We start from the raw sequence: 19,605 nt of genomic DNA, 5'->3' as shown, positions 1-19,605 counted from the left end.
AAATTTGTGTATAATATTTGTTTAGCATTAACTTTTCTCGTTGTTTGCGCTATGATACAATATCTACCTATGTTACTCAGCATTTTTATGGGACCAATATGCATGATACTAGCTATGATACTAGCACTATGGCTAGCCTAAGGCTAACAAAACTGTGGCCGTCTGTCCGAGGCTCTCCCGGAGTCCAAGTGGATCAGCGACATAAAGAAACCTATTGGCATTCAAGGTTTTTGCAGGCCTTCAAGATCTGGGAAGACACGCGAGAAATAAATCTCAATCCGGTCGTTGAAGACTCTTGGATATGGACTTGGAAGACATCTGGTTCTTTCTTTTCCAAGTCGGTTGATATCCTTTTTCTTCTTTTATTTGCCTCCTACTACATGATATATAAGTTCATCGCAAGTGATCAACATCAACCTCGTACTGAATTTTATACATATACAAAGCCAGGCGAAGGAATAGAACTATGTGCGCTGGGCGTTTCACTTTCAGATCTCGGAGAGGTTCGCTGCAGGTTTGCCATCGTCGCTGCCGCTAAATTACATTTTGCAAGAGATTACAGATACTAACTAAATATAAGGAAATGCTGGGCTTCTGCCTGGGCACTTCATGCCTGCTGGTGCAGAGAGTTTATTCCTTTGGCAGGTTAATTTGACAGTGCACACCGCCTGCGGGTGTGGTTGCATCGATCAGCTGACTACTTGGCCTAACCTGACGGCCGGTTGGAGCAGCGATCCCTGCCGGGCAGCCCTATGTAGAGCTCCGTCTCCACGTCGTCGTCGCTCTTCACCGGCTCCGGGGCATCTCGCAACTGCAAGGGCGCCACACAGTTCAGGGCGGGAACCACCAGCGGTGCCTCAAGGATCCCCTGCTGCAGTAGTGATAAATAGAAATCAGTCACTGATTGGGTTTCCATACCAAGGTGGGTGTGAGATTCAGTTGGTATGCTCTCTTTATTGCACATAAGGTATCATGCACTCTGCAGTTTTACTTGCAAAAACAGACTAGCAGTTTGGAGTTCGCATTGTAAGTTTGTAACCCTGAAGGACGTTGTTGACAGTCATCACCTTTTCACGTAAGTCTTCATTGTGTTTGAGCAGCGTCTTCTCCTGATCATAGAGATTCATTAAGAATTAGCTGGGGTATGCGCTGTGAGTTATGTATATAGGCCGTTGTAAAGAAAAGAAAATCACGCAGAACCACCATAGGTTATTATATATGGCTTCTGGGGTTAGGAATCAGTCGGTACCTTCTCTTTCAGCTTAGCTATCTGCTGCTCCAGCACCTGGGTCTGGTGGCAGTGCAGTGATAAAATAAAAATGCATGTTAGTTTGTGTAAGATAAGCAGTCTTTTCCTGCAAAACTGAAACTTTTAACTATGCAAACCTTCTTTCCTCTGATTGTTCGGAGGCTCTTCTCGATTTTAAGCTCAAGACTGTGTAGTTCTTCAACCGAGCATCCTCCTAAATTTTCACCCAATATCTTTCTGCATCTCATATAATTCAGGATCACTTTCGGCTGCCTAAATAGTCTAGTCCTCCGAAAGTGAAAAGATTGCTTACCGTTTCAAATCTTCAAGAGCTTCAAGTTTCTTTGCCAAGCTTACAGTATCAGCTTTTATTTGCTGCAGTTCATAGTGCAGATTCAGCATCAGAACGTGTGCCATCATATCACATGATACTGCTCAAAGCAAATAATTGAGTAGTCCTAATTTACTGACAACTAATGGGCGATATGATGTTTTTGTCTTTAACATGTGTCCCTAACATTGCAATTGATAGCTTGCATAATTTACAACAACATTGGTGGATCCTGATGTTTGATAGGTTAAACTAAGCATGGCATGATCATCCATAGTTTAGACACAAGCCCTCATGCAAATATACAGCTATATTCTGCCAATTAAAATGGCAACTTAATATAAACAAGAACATGGTACAATATTCCTACATTATATTACATGTATAAGGGTCGTGCATATGGTAATTTTTAGCTTACATGTACCGATTGAATATAAAGTATTCCGGATGTGTTTAGTGTCATGTTGGCCATTGACAAATAAATATACCAAGCAAGAGTAAGTTGCGTCATTGCTATACTGAGGCATGATTATTCTGAATTGGACGGTCTCTATATTAAATAATTAAAGTGATTATTATTTTAAACTGAAATCAGTTTCATATATTCACATAATGTGCATGCATGATTCAAGTCTTTATCAACCACCCAAATTCATATTCGGAATATTACCTGTATATCTTCTTGTACTGTCTTGTTATTAGCATTATTCTTTGTATATGCCTTATAGCGGTCAATCGATTTTTCCAAGCTGAATTGCACACACGACAAGAAAACAAAAGTTAGAACATAATAATCCATTTATTTGAGGAAAGGAAATCCAGATGTTCGGTACATTCAGATTAAGTGCCAACAGTGTAGTGTTCCGTTGGAAAGTTCATGGACATCAAGACCGAGCATTTCTTCAAAGATAATTTTGCCACAACGAAACTTAGGCAAAAATATGGCTTATTTTGTTAGAAATCACATATAACAATCGGTAGTAGCTCCTCCGTTGTAAATTAATTGAAGTTGTAGTTTTGTCCAAAGTCAACTTCCTTAGGATTGAGCAAGTCTTCTAAAAAGTCAACAACTACAAAACCAAATTACTAAAATCCAATTTGTACTATATGTATTTTTTATTGTAGATATTAGCACATTTTCTATAGAAATTGATTACAACAAAGGTAGAGCCGACTTGGGGTCAGCTCTTCAAGGAGCTAGAAACTTTGGCAGTGTATATACTACTGAGAAAGATTTCTCAACATTCACGCTATTAGACCAGTGTATTACAACGATCCATACAACGATAATCTTACAAGGATTCTAACTCTCTTTTCCCAAAAGGTGAAGGTTACCAATAAATCCAAGAAGTGTACCATGTTGTTCCGTTTAACCAACAAAGGTGGGATTTTCCTACAATCCCTACTATCATGCCTCTGACCCCCCCCCCCCCCTTAATGGTTTGAACTGCATAATTGGTCACACTTCAGTGCTCCTTCCAAGTCATGCCCTCTGTAGGCAAATTTCAAAACTTGACTCCATGCATTGGATATCAATCTTGATTTTATGCCACCCGATCGATGATTAGCAAATTTTATACTAGTTCGAGATGGAGAAGACCAGCATACCTGCATCGCTCCCATGAGGCGGCTCGGGCGGTAACTCAAGAGCTGTCCTCTTCCCTCATCGACCTCCTAGAGAAGAGGCCCACGGGAAAAGCTCGCGTGGGAACATCGGCAACGGGGTTACAAACCATTTGTTCGCTGCGGTTGGCCGTCTTATTGCATAAGTCAAGTGGGTCTGGTCGGAGCGGTAAAAAGCTCCGCTTTGGTCGTCGACATTGGGATCCATTGTAGTAGTAGCTGCGACGCTTGGAGGACGCTGGTGCAGCGCGGTGAGGGTTTGGCCTTTGTGAGGTGAGGTGTGTGCGAATTGTTGGGTACGGTAGGGAGCTCCGCTTTGGTTGGCAGCGACTAGGATCCCAGCGTGGTGCCCATCTCAATGGCAACGACTGATCATCCCGCGCTCATTCCTGTTGTGGCATTACCGCATTAGCATCCACGGTCCTCTCCACCTCTTCAGGGCAGTAGCGGTGGACGAGTGAGGCTTTTCTGTTGGGTCGCCTCTGCCACGTGGGAGAGATCCATACGGCTTTATTTTTATTTCATTCAGCAAAGACCTATTACGGGCATACATCAAAAAACCTGAATTTAGCAGAATCCATCGCCCCATAAGGTAGGTACCGGGGGCCTTATGCCCTCAAAACACAATCAACGCCATATAAGCTAGGTACCGGGCATCACCAAGTCATCCTATGGAGAAACATCATAAAACATTCGGTCCAGCAGAATCTTAGCAAGCACCTCATGCACTCGCTGCAGAAGCCACCACCCACCTCAACCACTTAGCCATCTTCAAGATAGAGATCCACATAGCCCTCACTTGGCCTCCTATGAATGCAGCCACGGCCCCAAACAACGCCCCCTCCTCCCTACACGAGTCCATCATGCCACATTCCTCTGTGATCCCGCTGCGCCACACCGCCGAGACTCTCTGTCGTTGACGTGGTAAATGAACACTAACCCACCTCTTGCGCCCTCCATCCAGCAACTGCTCTAGAAACGTGAAACGATGCCCCTATGAGCAAGAGCGACACCGAACAAGCCACTATCATCCTATCCAAGAGACCCAAGATCTAGGGTTTCCCCAACAGCACAAGTGAGTACACGATTACCGCAATATCAATGCCTTCAACAACGCAACGACGCATAGACGCCATCATCGCCCGCCCTAACCGGAGTTAGGGTTGGCTTTCATAGAAACGTGCCTCCCCACTTGCAACTAGATAGATCACCGCTGAGTCGCGTAGATCGGGTCCACGCTAGCCGCCAACCGTGCCACCATAGCCGCAACAGATCTTGGTGGGAGCCACTATCTGGCCATAAACGCGAAGGCAACCAAGGAAAGGTTGCCGCCACTATCTAGCCACAGGCGCTGCCCCGACCATATCTTGCAGAAACTCAACCGTCTGATCCCCACCAAGGCTCACCAGCACCGCGGCCATGGGAGCATCGACGGTAGGCGAGCTGCCCGGAGAAGCTCTTAGCAGCGGATAGGGTTTTCGCCCCAATGTCTCCCTTGAGGACAGCACGGGAGCGCGACAACTAGTCAACACACAATATCCCATGCGGCGTGGTTGAACATTGGGCGTCATCTTGTGTCATCCCATGACCTAGAACATGTGGTGACATCCGTTGGCAGGATAGAGGTCCAAATAAGCTGACACGGTTGTAAGCTATAATAAGATTTTGTTGTTTGGTATTTGTAGTGTTGTGAGATGTGTGAGTGGTGACGGTGCTGCACCGATAGTAAACCTTGCCTGGCCCTTTTCGGCGCTAATGAGAATGGCTCCCTCGAACGTTGTTCTACCTTGGTGGTAAAGTCGAGGAGCCCCGATCGATCTCCCTCCCCTCCCAAATCTTTTCTCATAGTCCTAGTTTGAAAACCAAGATCTCGCTTGATGGGTCACACGATGGTGATGGTGTCAATGTGGCTCCCACCCGGAGGGCATTGTTCTTGGAGGTATGTTCTCTAGTTTGTGTGCATGCTCTAGACACATCCTTTGGTCCTAGTGAGAAGATCTTACATACCTGCTAGTTTTTTTACCTTTGATGTCAAGCTTTACATATCATAGAGGATCCGTTGTTGTTGCTTCTTGGTCACATGGGGTCACTTGATGTGTATTCGATTAATGTTCGTTGTATAAATAGAGAGATACATGTGTATTGTCCTCAACCTTCATGACATGAGCTAGTGTCTACCTGACGTGGGCCAGTGTCTACCTGACATGGGCATACCTTACCGGGTACCCACTATTAACATACCCGGGTGATATCCAACAGAAAGCCCATGAAGCCCATGACACAACAAGCAATCAAAGCCTAGGAACCTTGCGTGCAGCACAAGGACAAGCCCATACAAGGATAGTCGAACATGTAACCGACCGGACTCCTGAGGCTTGGCTGCTATATAAGGACTAGGATGGATTGACGGGGAGGAGACTAGAAAATACATCATCATAACATAGCCATCATGGTAACTCTCTAACCTCAATCATCATCAATCAAGAACAGACAAGCAACACGTAGGTTTTTTCCACCAGGGGCCTGAAGCTGGGTAAATCGGGTCATGTGTGTTGCTTTGTTTGTACGACATCGAATCCCCCAGTGCACCCCTCATCCCTAAGTCCATAACCAGGGGCATTGCTGTCGTACCCCAACGTCACTACTGGACTAGTAAAATAACATTTCGGAAACAACCATCATATATCAATATGCCTTGAAAGTACGCTAATGAGTCATTTGATCCCATTTTTTACCCACATAGTTCCATTCACAACTCGTGACATGAAGAATCTTGACTCATCATTTCGGTTGTTGAGTCCCTAGACTCATAGACGCATAGTCAACTTTGTATCCTTCCACTTCCTTGAGAGGGTGACTTGTGTTTCCTGGGTTGTGAGTGCTGGTAATTTTTTTTTGTCCTTCTATGTTGTTGCACTCCGTCAGCTGCAGTGTAGGGGCGCGGACATCTGGATAATAACTTTTGGTTGTGATGGTGGCCCAAGAAGGCCATAGGCCCATAGAAGCCGATTGGGGGCCTTCAATCAGATGTCTTGCATTCAACAAACACTCGGGTGAAAGGTTTTTCTGATGAGTGGTGTGCCCTAATTTATAATTTTATTTTTGAGGAAGAGTTGCTAGCAAAGTCAATGATGGCGAGACTTCCAAATGGAAAAATGATTAAGGCAAGGCCATCCTTTATCACCCATGCTATTTAATATAGTGGCTGATATGCATGCCATAATCACTACGCATGCAAAAGTTGATAGTTAGATTGAAGAAGTAGTTCCACACCTCGTGGATGGTGAACTATCTATTTTTCAGACACGATTCTATTTAAGGAGCACGATCTTAAGAAAGCAAGTAATCGTAAGTTGATTTTATCAGTGCTTGAGAAACTATTAGATCTCAAGATTAATTTCCATAAAAGTGGATTGTTTTGCATTAGTGGGTCTCAAGACGAGGCCACATGGTATGTTGGTCTTTTTGGTTGTTGGATTGGCCATCCCGATTCATTATAGGAGGCTTACAAATGTTGAATGGAAGCATGCTGGGGAAACACTTCAAAAGCATTTGAGTAGCTGAAAAGGCAAGTTACTATCTCTTGGTGGATGACTGGTTCTCATTAATTCAATACTCAGCAATATGGTACTGTATACGATTTCCTTCTTCAAATTTATCAAAGGAGTCTTACAAAGATTGAACTATTTCCAATCAAGATTCTTTGAGCAAGATGATAATGATAAAAAATATACACTGGCGAAATTAAATGTTGTTTGCCGTCCAAAAGATCAAGGAGAAGTCGGTATTCTTTTTTTTGCGGAGGTAGGAGAAGTCGGTATTCAAGACCTTGAGTTTCAAAACCGAGCACTCCTTGGTAAATGGTTATTCGAGATTCTTTGTGAAGATGGGATTTGGCAAACTATCGTAAGGAGAAAGTGTGTTGGCGATTTCTCCAAGGTATATTAGAAACCTGGGGACTCGCACTTCTGGGCTGATCTTACAGCGACAAAGAAAAATTTATTTCCATATGGATCTTTTTGCATCAAGGATGGATCTCAGATAAGGTTATGTGACGATAAATAAAATGGAAATGCCAATCTTCCAGAGCAGCATCATATGTCGTACAATATTGTACGTCACAAATGGTGATGGAAACTTCACCTCCGATCTTATTGGTCCAAAGCTAGCATCCTGAAACGCTTTGTTTCAGCATCTGGCTATGGGGTTCAGTTGTCGGAAGTGGCGGATGACTTTATTTGGAATGTACATGAGTGGCAAATTCTCTTTGGACTTCATGTACACTGCTTTGATTCATTCTGACGCATCGGTAGATAATAATAAAAAGTTTTAGAAAATGAAGGTGCCGCTAAGGATTAAGGTTTTTGGGATGTATATATCTTTGTAGGGCATTAATCTTACGAAAGACAATCTAGCCAAACTTAAATGTCTTGGATGTAAAAAGCGTGTCTTATCAAACACTTATTCTTTCAATACGAGTTCGATAGATCTTCAAATAGGTTCTACCTTATACATGCCACATAGTGTTGGGAATATTTTCGGCAACCGGCTAAATGGGATGGATCATAGGTTTAAGGTACTTATTAGGATGGGAGAGCTCACCATAATGAGGTGCATGTCATGCACCGCGATGGCGAGGCTCTTCAGTGTGTGGCAGCGGTTGGCGATCTGGTGGGCTGTGATCTAGTCTCCGATTAGCAAGGGAGGTGGTTGGCGTGAGAGGACGGGGCTTTTTGGGTCCGATATGGGTTCCTAGGGGCTCGATCGGAGATGGGTGCCTTCGATTTGTCCTACATCCTTCATGGCGATTGCATCACGGTCTAATCAGTGTTGGCCTTGGATTGCATAGTTGCAGGTGAATACATACGTGAATGATGGCGGCACATCTTGGTGTTGTTCCCTGGTGAGGGCATCGTTTTTGCAGCGATTTCTTTGCTGAGAATGCCCCGGGGGAAACCCTTGTTCTGGGTTTCCTGAATCAGACGTTGGCGGCACTTATTGTGCCATTCTCCCTCTTGAGGACAGCGTTGGAGCACATACTAACTGGAGTGGAGAGGTGCTACTTCTAGCACATCATTGACCACGAGTCTCATATTCGTGTCTCGAATTAGGACGTGTGATGGTTGACACGCGCATGGTTGAGGCGATGTATGGCGTCCCGGTGGTGTCAACGGCAAGCCTGGCAAGTTCTATGCAACTACCCTGAGGATGACTCAGCATTTCGATGGTTGTGATGGCTCCTGAAGCGTGTGCATGAGGTGCTTGCTTAGTGTATGTTACACCAGATGGGTGTTCCCGACTCTCCATAGGGTGACTTGGTGATACCCCGGGTACCTAACTGATGTGGCATTGCTTATGTTTTAGGCCATGAGGCACTGATGGCATGGTCTTCAGCCATTGTCGTTTTTATAGTTGTTCTGTGGTGGCTTCGGGTTGATTGATGTATGCTCTTATCAGTGTTTTACTGAATAAAATTAATTCAAATAAATGATGTATGCATGTTTTCGATGCAGATGCCGGGGGATGTCAAGTGAGATCCCACCTAAGTCCCACTTGTAGTACATTTTGCTTTTTCTAGTTTAAATTTTGACACAAATTTTTTAACTAGAAAAAGTAAAATACACTAAAAGTGAGATCCCAGCGGGATCCCACCTTGACACTTTAGGCCGGGGGTCTCAACCGCCTTCCCGAAACAAAAAAAAAAAGATGAAGGACAAGAATGGGAAGTGGGTATGTGCCAATAGTGACAAGATTAGGGTGGTCATGATGGAGCACACGGTGGTTGCCTCCACAAGCCGTACTAGTTGCGGCAGCCACTTCACTATGTTGCTCGCCAAAGGAAAAGACATAGCTTTTCTTATTTATTCCGTCTCATCTCTAGAAGACCAAAAAGCATAGCATACAATGGTAATATCTTATGTTATCTCGAGATATTACTAATTGTAGCCAGCTAAATTATGGGATAATTAATATTAAACAAGAAAGCATGTGATTAAGAGAATAAATCTCTTACAATGTATAAAATGTCTTGTCTTGCCTTAGTAACATAATCTCTGAGCTAAGAGAATGCAAACCTTTATTATGTTTCTTTCTCTCTTCTAACTTAGCTATTATCCGACGTGTCATTGATAAGATAACACCAATGTACATTCCAATGGTGTAGTTGGGTAAAGGCCCCTTTGACTACTGGAGGTGTCTCCTTACCTAGTAGGACGATACCGCCTTCGAACTAATAAGTTGTGACGCCATAGGTACAAGGATAATAGGAAGACATGGGATTTTATCTATGTTGCGTCGACACTAGCTAGTGCCCAAGGAGAATATGAAGACATGGTATCATTTAACTATGTTTAATAAATTCCAACTGCCTATTGAAAAATAGTTTTTGTTATCTAAAAACATTTCCAACAAACACAGATAAGAACAACCTATAACAACAAGTTTGTTCATCTAAAATTAGATGAGGAACAATTTCTCTATATAATCATCATGATATTAAATGTTAGACTGTTGCTCTATAATAATTTTTCCCTGTGCATTCTGTAAACCAGAAAATATTATACGAAGATTGCTTGTACCAAGTCGTTCCTTTCATTGTAGCTTTTCTAGAGTTAGCATTAACTTGTTGGTAAACATAGAATATGGAAATTAACACAGATCTCACAGATCGTACTTTAAGAATTTCCATATACGTACTGGTGTCTGGATATATGCCATCTGAGCATATTCTTTTGAAACAAAGTATTTCATTATCACATGGTTGAATCTAGCAAAATGCAGGCTGAACTTTATTTTCAGCAATATATCTGAATTCATCGACAAAGTAATTGATAAACCATATGTTTTGAGATGCATGGAACTTAATTCAGATTGTACAGAGCGTAAAAACTACTAAAAGCTGGCCAGCTAACCTAACAAAATTAATACACTTGGCATGCCCAACAATCGTAGGGTCAGTAATGTTTTACAACTTAATTAGTTCCTTCATTACTTTCTGTCATTGTGTACATTGTGTACGTCCAATCCATGCCTTCCATTGAGGTTTTAACTTGAAAATACCTTCTGAGATTTCAAAAATAAGAGTTCTGGAGAAGTTGAACCAAAAAGAACCCGAGTATCTTCCATGATGTACTGTTTGTAATTATCCGTATATTGTACCTAAAACAGTACTATATACTCCCTCTGGTCGGGTTTAATTGACGTGGCTTGTGTGCGTACCTAAGCAATTTTCGCTGCCCAGCTCGCGTCGATTTAATTCGACAGGATGGAATATATTTGTAAGCATGGGTTACACGTACGTACGCTTTCTTCAAAAGTTGGTAGTGCTCGATTGCACAGTAACATAGAATCTTGAAGGGAAACAAAGAGACTACTCAATATATATAGTGTTTATATTTCTGATTAGGATGTTATTATTGCATTAACAAACTTTCCTGGTATGGTAAGGAAACACTGTTTGGGTAATGCACACAGTAGTCAAGTATTAATTCTGATACTCCTTAATGATAAACAATATACATGTATAGATTGTAACGTGTTGTATGCAAACTCTAGTTAGAATCCTACCCGGTAGCTAGCTAGATACACGGCATATTATGCCTTGTGCTGTACGAAAGCTGTACATGTTGTAATCTGTGAAGTCAATATATACGCAAGGATGACGCCGGTTAGTGCGTGCGATCCTATACCCAACACCTTTGTTTTGTGTTGTTTTTCATGGTATCAGAGCCAAAACTCTGCCAAGATCCCATCTACTACAAACCCTAGCTGCTACCATGACTTCGCCGGCTGCGAGCGTGGCTTCATCCGGTTCGAAGAGCAGTTCGAGGCTCTCCAACCCCACGCTCAACTTCACCACTACCGCCGGCTCATCGTCGTCCTCATCGGCCGGCCCGTTCAATTTTGCGCCGCTCATCACCGTTCGCCTAGGGACGGAAAACTACCTCTACTGGCGCGCCCAGGTGGTTCAAGTACTTCGGAGCCATCTCCTTCTTGGATTTGTCGATGGCGGCTTTCCCTGTCCGCCGGACGAGATCGACAATCCGAAGGCTGTCGAGGACGCGAACGCCCCTCGTCGCATCTACAACCCGGCTTTCACCGCATGGAACCAACAAGATGCTGCAATCCTCTCCGCCATCATGTCTACGTCTACTGAGGCGGTGCAAGGGATGATCCTTTTTGCCTCAACCTCGCAAGAAGCCTGGACTTCGCTTGCCGCTAGTTTCTCCTCGCAGTCTACCGCGAGGTTCATGCAAATCCGCCGTGAGATGCAGGATCTCAAGAAGCTGGACTCTCCGATGTCAATCTACTTCAACAAACTCCAGTCCATGTCCGATACCCTGACTTCCATCGGGTACCCGCTCCGCCCAGAAGAGTTCGTCTCGTATGTGTTGGATGGCCTTGACGATGATTATGAGCCGCTGGTGCAAGTAATCTCAAACCGAACTACACTTATTCCAGTCCGTGACTTGTACGCGCAGCTGCTAAGTACTGAGCAGCGACTTGCACGTAAAAGTGAACAGCGTGCTGGCCAGGTTGCTTTTCAGAGTGCCAATACAACATACAGATCAGGTGGTGGTCAGGGAAAATCTAACTACCGTTCTGACTATCGATCAGGAGCAGACCAGCGCAACTTCTCTCCAAGGCCTAACTACTCTCCAAGGCCGACTAGTTCAGGTCCGTCTTCTGGTGGCTCGCGTCAAGGCGAGTATCCTCGTGGAGGCAGCGACTATCGTAGTGGCGGCGGCCGTGGCGATGGAGGAGCACGTTCTGGAGGCGGCGGCGGTGGCCGTCCCATCTGTCAAATTTGTGACAAGCCGGGCCATAAAGCCTCTAGCTGTTTTAAGAGGTTCAAACAGGATTTTCTCGGTGTCGACAATGACGGGCGTTACATGGAACGCCAAGTTGCTGCTGCTACTACACATGGCCAGACAAGCTCCTACAACGTCGACTCCGGCTGGTACATGGACACCGGTGCCACCGACCACCTCACAAACCACCTCAACAAACTCACGGTGAAGGAGAACTACAATGGCACTGACCAAGTGCATGCGGCAAACGGTACTGGTATGCACATTCATCACATTGGCCACTCTAAACTTCCCACTCCATCTAAATCTTTGCATCTTAGGGGTGTCTTGCATGTACCTTCTGTTACTCGTAGTCTTTTATCTGTTCGTAGGTTCACTATCGATAACAGAGTTTTCATTGAATTTCACCCCAATTTTTTCCTTGTTAAGGACCGGGACACGAGGGCAATTCTTCTTAGTGGTCGGTGTCATGGTGGTCTCTACCGGCTAGATGAGTCTCCGTTTAAACAAGTCTTCAGTGGAATAAAGGTGTCACGAGATAAGTGGCACTGTCGTCTAGGACATCCAGCTACACAGATAGTCCAGCATATTTTACACCATCGTCAGCTTCCTTCGTTTCATGAGCACAATAATGTAATTTGTGATGCTTGTCAGCAGGGCAAAAGTCATCAGTTACCTTTTTCCCTTTCTAAACATGTCATATCTGCTCCTCTTGAAATAATTTATTCCGATGTTTGGGGTCCTGCCCAACCATCTGTTACTGGACACACATATTACGTAAGTTTTATTGATGGTTATAGCCGCTTTACATGGTTGTATCTTCTCAAACGCAAAAATGATGTCTTTGATGTGTTCATACAATTCCAACGTCATGTTGAGCGTCTTCTTGATAGAAAAATTATTCATGTACAAACCGACTGGGGAGGCGAGTATATTAAACTCAATCAATTTTTCAGTGACATTGGCATCTCACATCGTGTCTCTTGCCCACATACACATCAACAAAATGGCACGGCTGAGCGCAAACATAGACACATTGTTGAAACTGGTTTGACTCTCCTTGCGCATGCCTCTGTTCCCTTTCGATTTTGGAGTGATGCTTTTTCCACGGCATGTTTTCTCATCAATAGACTCCCTAGTCGTGTCATCAACATGAAAACTCCTTTGGAGCGTCTCCTTGGCGAGAAACCGGATTACACATTTTTCCGTGTGTTCGGATGTGCTTGTTGGCCTCACCTCCGGCCTTACAACAATAGAAAACTTGATTTCCGGTCTAAGAAATGTGTGTTTCTTGGATATAGCTCTTTACATAAAGGATATAAGTGTCTTCATGTGCCCACAAATAGAGTCTATATCTCACGCGATGTCGTTTTTGATGAGGGTGTTTTTCCTTTTTCTCAACTACCCATGTCTTCTTTGGAATCTACAAACCACTCTACTTCTAACATTGGCCAATTTGACGATGTTGCAAATACCTTGTTACTTTTGCCTAACCATGGTGCAGGACACGGTCGTGGTGCTCGACTAGAATTACTGGAACCTGGCGTGGATCACGTACTGAATGTTCCGAACGATGATCTGCATGCCGTTTCTTCGAGCGGTGTGCCAGCTCAATCTGGGTTGGATCTTGCTCCGGAGCCTACTACCCCGACTCCCGATCCGCGTGCTTCCCTTGCTCGCGACCATGCGTCGCTTACACCTCGGCTGTTGGATATGTCCTCCGGGACTTCTGTTTCCCCGCCAACTGGGCAGGACTCGGCTCATTCCCCGTCGCATGTTGCGGAGCTTCCACAGCCCAGCCGCATGGTCACACGGCTTCAGCGAGGAATTCGCCAGCCTAAGGAGCGGTCAGATGGGACAGTTGCATGGTCGTCCGTGTGTATGGCACATGCAGCAGAAAGTGCTATTTCTGAGCCACGTGATTTCCTTGACGCTCTAAATACAAGACACTGGAAAGATGCAATGGACAATGAGTATTGCGCCTTGCTCAAAAATAAAACTTGGACTCTTGTTCCTCCGCGTTCTGGGATTAATGTGATTGATTCCAAGTGGGTTTTCAAAGTCAAGAAAAATTCAGATGGAACCATTGAGCGTTATAAAGCGCGCCTTGTCGCGAAAGGTTTTCGGCAGCGTTATGGACAAGACTATGAGGATACTTTCAGCCCAGTTATTAAACCAACTACTATTCGGATTCTCCTGTCTCTTGCAGTGTCTCGTGGTTGGCATCTTCGCCAACTAGATATTCAGAATGCTTTTCTCAATGGTGTTCTTGAGGAAGAAGTGTATATGCGACAGCCTCCAGGTTTTGAGGACCCTACTCGTCCGGGCTATTTGTGTCATCCTCAGAAGGCTATCTATGGTCTTAAGCAGGCTCCTCGTGCATGGCATGCTAGACTCAGTTCTGTGCTTGGCTCCCTTGGTTTTAGAGCTTCTACAGCTGATACTTCACTATTCATTCTCAGCAAGCCTAGTCTCACAATGTTTCTTCTTGTTTATGTTGATGATATTATTGTGGTCAGTTCCTCCTCTTTAGCTTCGGATAAACTGATTCGCGAGATGAGTTCTTCTTTTGCTGTCAAGGATTTGGGCACTCTTCATTATTTCCTTGGTATTGAGGTTCATCATCAGTCTTCTGGCCTGGTTCTTACCCAGAAGAAGTATGCCATGGACCTTCTCCAGCGAGCTGGTATGTTAAAGTGTACCCCGGCATCTACTCCTATGACAGTCGTTGACGTGCTTTCTCGCTCATGAGGGTGTTCTTCTTTCGCGGATGAGGCGACCCGTTACCGCAGTTGTTGTTGGGGGCCTGCAAGTATCTCACACTCACTCGTCCTGATATCTCGTTTGCTGTCAATAAGGTCTGTCAATACCTCTCTACTCCTCGAGATACTCATTGGACAGCTGTCAAGCGCATTCTCAGATTTGTCAAGCATACTGTTTCACATGGCTTGACTCTTCATCGTACACCTCATACTCTTTTATCGGCCTTCTCTGATGCTGACTGGGCAGGAAGTGTTGATGATAGGCGATCCACCGGGGGATATGCCATCCTCTATGGTGGTAATTTGATCGCCTGGAATGCGCGCAAGCAAGCTACAGTGTCACGCTCAAGTACAGAGTCAGAATACAAAGCAGTGGCTAATGCAACGGCTGAGATTATTTGGGTGCAGTCTCTTCTCAAGGAATTGGGTGTTTCTCATGAGCGTATACCTATATTATGGTGTGATAATATTGGAGCTACATACTTATCTGCAAATCCAGTCTTTCATGCTCGCACCAAACATATTGAAGTTGATTTTCACTTTGTTAGAGAAAGGGTGGCTCAAAAACAACTTCAGATCAAGTTTATTTCCTCGAAGGATCAAATAGCTGACATATTTACAAAGCCTCTTTCTTTACCAGCGTTTGAGGCATGTAGACGCAATCTCAACCTGATGGAGCCCGGTTGAGATTGAGGGAGGATGATAAACAATATACATGTATAGATTGTAACGTGTTGTATGCAAACTCTAGTTAGAATCCTACCCGGTAGCTAGCTAGATACACGGCATATTATGCCTTGTGCTGTACGAAAGCTGTACATGTTGTAATCTGTGAAGTCAATATATACGCAAGGATGACGCCGGTTAGTGCGTGCGATCCTATACCCAACACCTTTGTTTTGTGTTGTTTTTCACTTAATACATTCTTGGTGGTGCGAATTTATATCTTTAACAATGTTAGCGTTAACTTAGTGACTGCGAGATGGACAGTTAACCAACAATGTCTTTGTATTATTTTTCCAGAGCTTGTGCCCAAACGAGACACCATCGATCTGTCATAATCATACAGATTGAACAATACAAGTAAGATTACATACAGATGTTCCAAAGGCTGATCAGTTTAGCAAAAAAGTATACTAAACCGTAGATCTAAACAAAGGCCAAATCAACAGATGAGGATCAAGACGCAACACACTCTTGATTCCAAGATTAGACTAAAACTCACCAAATGCAAAGGATAGTCGGAGCAAAACTAGCTAGTTTGCGCTAGAACCAAAAGTGGAGCAGAAATCTCGCCGAAACCACAGTATCGCATGTACGACCGCTTGACCAATGTGCGCAGTCCCCAATTAATGGAGCCAGAAATCAGCCTCGACCGTAGCTATACTGTGCAAGACGCAGGCCATACGGAACTGACACGGTTGTGAAAGCATGTCAAATCGGCGGTAGGAGTAGTGCCTAGTGTGCTAACGCATGAGAAATAATTGCTTTACTTTTGTAGGTGAAGCTCACTTTCCCGAGTCCGGACGTCCCATGAGCCTTTCTCTATTTGTAGCTGGCTGCACCCTTCTTTCTCCGGCCGCACCGCAATTACCGGGAATCAGCCCTCGCTGCACCAGTGGCAGCACATTGATTTCTGTCTGTGCTCCATTGTACCAGCCCAAGGATGGGTGCCAATGGTTTTTCAGCACAGTCCCTGCCACCCGTGATTGAACGGAGGACAGAAATAGGAGAAACAAGAAAGAAGACCGCAAAAACTCGATGAGCTGGTGATGATACTGCTGGGGGAGTGAGTGTGACTGAAGAAACCGAGAGATGGGAGAAGCAAAGAGCTAAAGTCAAAGGGTGTGTGTGTGTAAGAGAAAGAGAAAGAATGAAGATGGAGCTAGGAGGACTGTGCTTTTGACTAGGATCTGTGTTCACCATCGATTCCGTACAGATATTTTGAGGAGGACGAACTGGCTGGCAGCAGGTCAAGGAGTTCGTTCTTGAGCAAACCACGGCACCGCAAACGCCCGCCCTCGAGCTGGTGGTGTCGCCTGACCTCCAACCGGGACCAGAACACGCAAGCAAGAAATCCAATCCAAACAACGCAGTTCAAAGCAACCCCAAAGTTATTAACGGCACCAGCAGATATATAGCGAAGAGAGATTTGAGGACTACCTGGCGGCGCTGGCGAACTCGTAGAGCCTTCCACGCGGGGAGAAGACGACGAGCGCGACCTCGGCGTCGCAGAGCACCGAGAGCTCGAAGGCCTTCTTGAGCAGCCCGTTCCGGCGCTTGGAGAAGGTCACCTGCCGGCTCGTCGCGTTCTCTATCCGCTTCATCTCCGTCTTCCCCCGCACCATCCTTCCTCCTCCCCAAAACGGAATCAAACCAAAATTCGGAACTGTGGACCAATCACGAGCAACCCAGCGCAGTAAACAAAGGAGATGATTAAATGAATGAATGAACTGCAGCCAAGCCAGCGTAGATGAAACGAAGCAAAAGTGGGTAGATCTGAGGGAGCACGTACCGGAAGTGGCAAAGCGAGGAGGAGTGGGGGCGGCGCGGCCGCGGCTTGGGCTTCCCTTTTCTGGTCCGTGCTTCTTCCCTGGCCGTGTAGCCCGGAGCGGAAAGGGGGTGGCGTGGGGTGTGCGAGCACTGTGCTGTGGATTTATATGGTGGGGAGGGAAATACTCCCGCGGCTGCTGATTAGTGGAAGGGGTGGGATGGCGGCCGGGGAGAGGAAAGGTATCGAAAGGGTAAAAATGGAATCGCCAAATAGAGAAGGCGACCGCGCGAGGAATTTCCCATGCTTAGAGCATCTCTAGTGGATAGTCTAAATTTGGGCGTCTATATGTCCATATAGACAATGGTCTAAAAAGATTCCTTTTTAAACGTTCTCCGTTTTTCAGTGGATCGTCTATATTCAGGATGTCTATATTCTCTCTCATATATTTTTGCAGGCTAGCAGCATAGCACCACCGTCTCTCTGCTATCTGTTTTCATTTTCTGTTCTTGTCTTCTCCACCGATGCACAACCCACACCCGCCTCTACTTCACCACCGGAGCAGCCCGCTCCCCATCACAACCAGGAGCAACCCTGCAGCAGCACCATCCCCTCTGCCCCACAGGCTGCCAGACAGTCTGGTCGCCTTGCCTCCAGATCCGCCTAAAATGGTGTGGCGGCAGCCGGATCCGGCGCCTGCCAAGGCACTGGGTCGAAGACCCCGTCATCCCGGGCCAATTTCTTCCCTCTCTCACGGGTTCTTCAGGGAAAAACTCCCATACTTGGAGCCGGCGAGCGGAGCAACGGCGGCCTCGACTTCGCGGGAGTGGGGTGTCCTGGTTCCCAACTGCTCCGTATTGGCGCGGGAAGGACCTCGCGGTCGAGCAGTTTGCTTTGGACGGTCGTGGCACCGTCGTCCAGATGTGGACGATGGGTAGCAGAAGTTGGAGGTCGTCTATATTTAGACGACGTTATGGACGATCCGCTGGGAGCGCTTTTTTACCCCACGGCCGTGTATACTCGTTTGGACGACGCTTTAGACCATCCACTAGAGATGCTCTTAGTAATTCAGGGGACCCGCCGGTCGTTAGAGGGTGGCGACATTTGCAGCTACTCACTCCGATAAATAATCCACGCACAATTATAATAACACCTACTTCCTCGTCTCAGTTTACTAGTTTTCCGCCTTATCTTTAGGTCGCTAATTTAATCTATATAATTTAAATTATATAATATAAAAATTATATCATTAGACTTTCTAATGGTATAATTTTTATAACATATAATTAATGCTAACTTGATTAAATTTGCGACCTAGAGGTACGTGCACGTCTAATAAACAGTGAGAGAGGGAGTAGCAATGATCACGTGTAGCCTGGTGCCAATTAAATGCGACCCGAGGTAGCACGTGGTTAGGGCATCTCCAACCGCGCGACCCAAACGGACGCGCTGGATCGTCCGTTTGGGCAGTTTGGGTGGCCGCGCGGACACGCGGACAGCGGCCCGCGTCCGCGTGTCCGTTTGGCAGACGCCACGTGGTTCGTCTTCAACGCGCGGCGCTGCGCCATGGCAGGCCTCCGACGGGACATCTATGGTGGACGGTGGAACGCGCGGGAAAGTTCCCGCGCGCACCAATGTTCCCGCGCGCGCGAAAAGCCCTTTGGCGCGCGCTCGTGCCCAAGTTTCCCGCCCGCCGCCGGCTATAAAAGACGGCGGCCAGAGACCGCAGCACACCCTCTCCGCCGTCCTCTCCCCCTCCACCAAAACGGGACCCACGAGGCCCAGGCCGCCGGCCGCGTCCGCCTGGAGGCGCGCACCGCTGTGGAACGCGCCGCCCTGCAGGAACTGGAGCTATGCGGGAAACGGATGGTGCCGCCTCAGGAGGCGGAGCGCGCCCGAGGCGCGCGAGCGGAAAGGAGGTGGATGAAGTCCTCCGCCGCGCCACCCAGCTCATAAGCTGGAGTGGAATCCTCACGCGTACAGGCCGCCCGCGTCGAGTGAAATCCACGGCCCCGACGGCGAGCCGACGAGGGAGTCGCCGGTGAGGCCGCCGGCCCCGTACGTATTAGGATAGAACTAGTAGGCTAAAAAAATGTAATGATTCCTTTGAATGAAAAAAAATATTTCTATTTCTATGACACGCGGGCCATGGGCGGACAAGGGGCGGACGCGAGCGACCAGCATTCGGCGTCCGCGGCCACGCAAACCCGCCCCAGATTTGGGCCGGGTTTGGGTCGTCCCGGACGCCGCAGCCATCCGTTTTAGGGATGGCGACGCGCGCTGGGCCGCGTTTTTTCCGGCTCGACCCATCCGGATGCGCGGGCGCGGTTTGGGTCGCC

At 46.2% G+C, this 19,605-nt stretch overlaps 1 protein-coding gene across 2 annotated transcripts; it reads right to left on the bottom strand.

The window, feature by feature from the left end:
• Nucleotides 1-403: 403 nt before the first annotated feature.
• On the bottom strand, nt 404-17,407 carry LOC124706118 (MADS-box transcription factor 56-like). 2 transcript variants are annotated; one of them, XM_047237778.1, is made up of 8 exons: nt 17,291-17,407; nt 16,939-17,164; nt 2,251-2,329; nt 1,563-1,624; nt 1,387-1,486; nt 1,250-1,291; nt 1,068-1,109; nt 404-871 (listed from the first exon to the last, which is right to left on the bottom strand). In XM_047237778.1, the coding sequence occupies exons 2-8, from the start codon at nt 17,121-17,123 to the stop codon at nt 707-709; spliced, it is 675 nt and encodes a 224-aa protein (XP_047093734.1). In that variant the 5' UTR covers nt 17,124-17,164; nt 17,291-17,407; the 3' UTR covers nt 404-706. The 2 variants fall into 2 exon arrangements, with proteins under 2 accessions (XP_047093734.1, XP_047093735.1); XM_047237779.1 differs by having other exon boundaries at nt 404-868.
• Nucleotides 17,408-19,605: the final 2,198 nt, after the last annotated feature.

This window comes from Lolium rigidum, chromosome 4 (assembly GCF_022539505.1).
Source record: "Lolium rigidum isolate FL_2022 chromosome 4, APGP_CSIRO_Lrig_0.1, whole genome shotgun sequence".
NCBI classification, from domain to species: domain Eukaryota; kingdom Viridiplantae; phylum Streptophyta; class Magnoliopsida; order Poales; family Poaceae; genus Lolium; species Lolium rigidum.
This window is presented reverse-complemented; position numbering and strand designations above follow the sequence as displayed.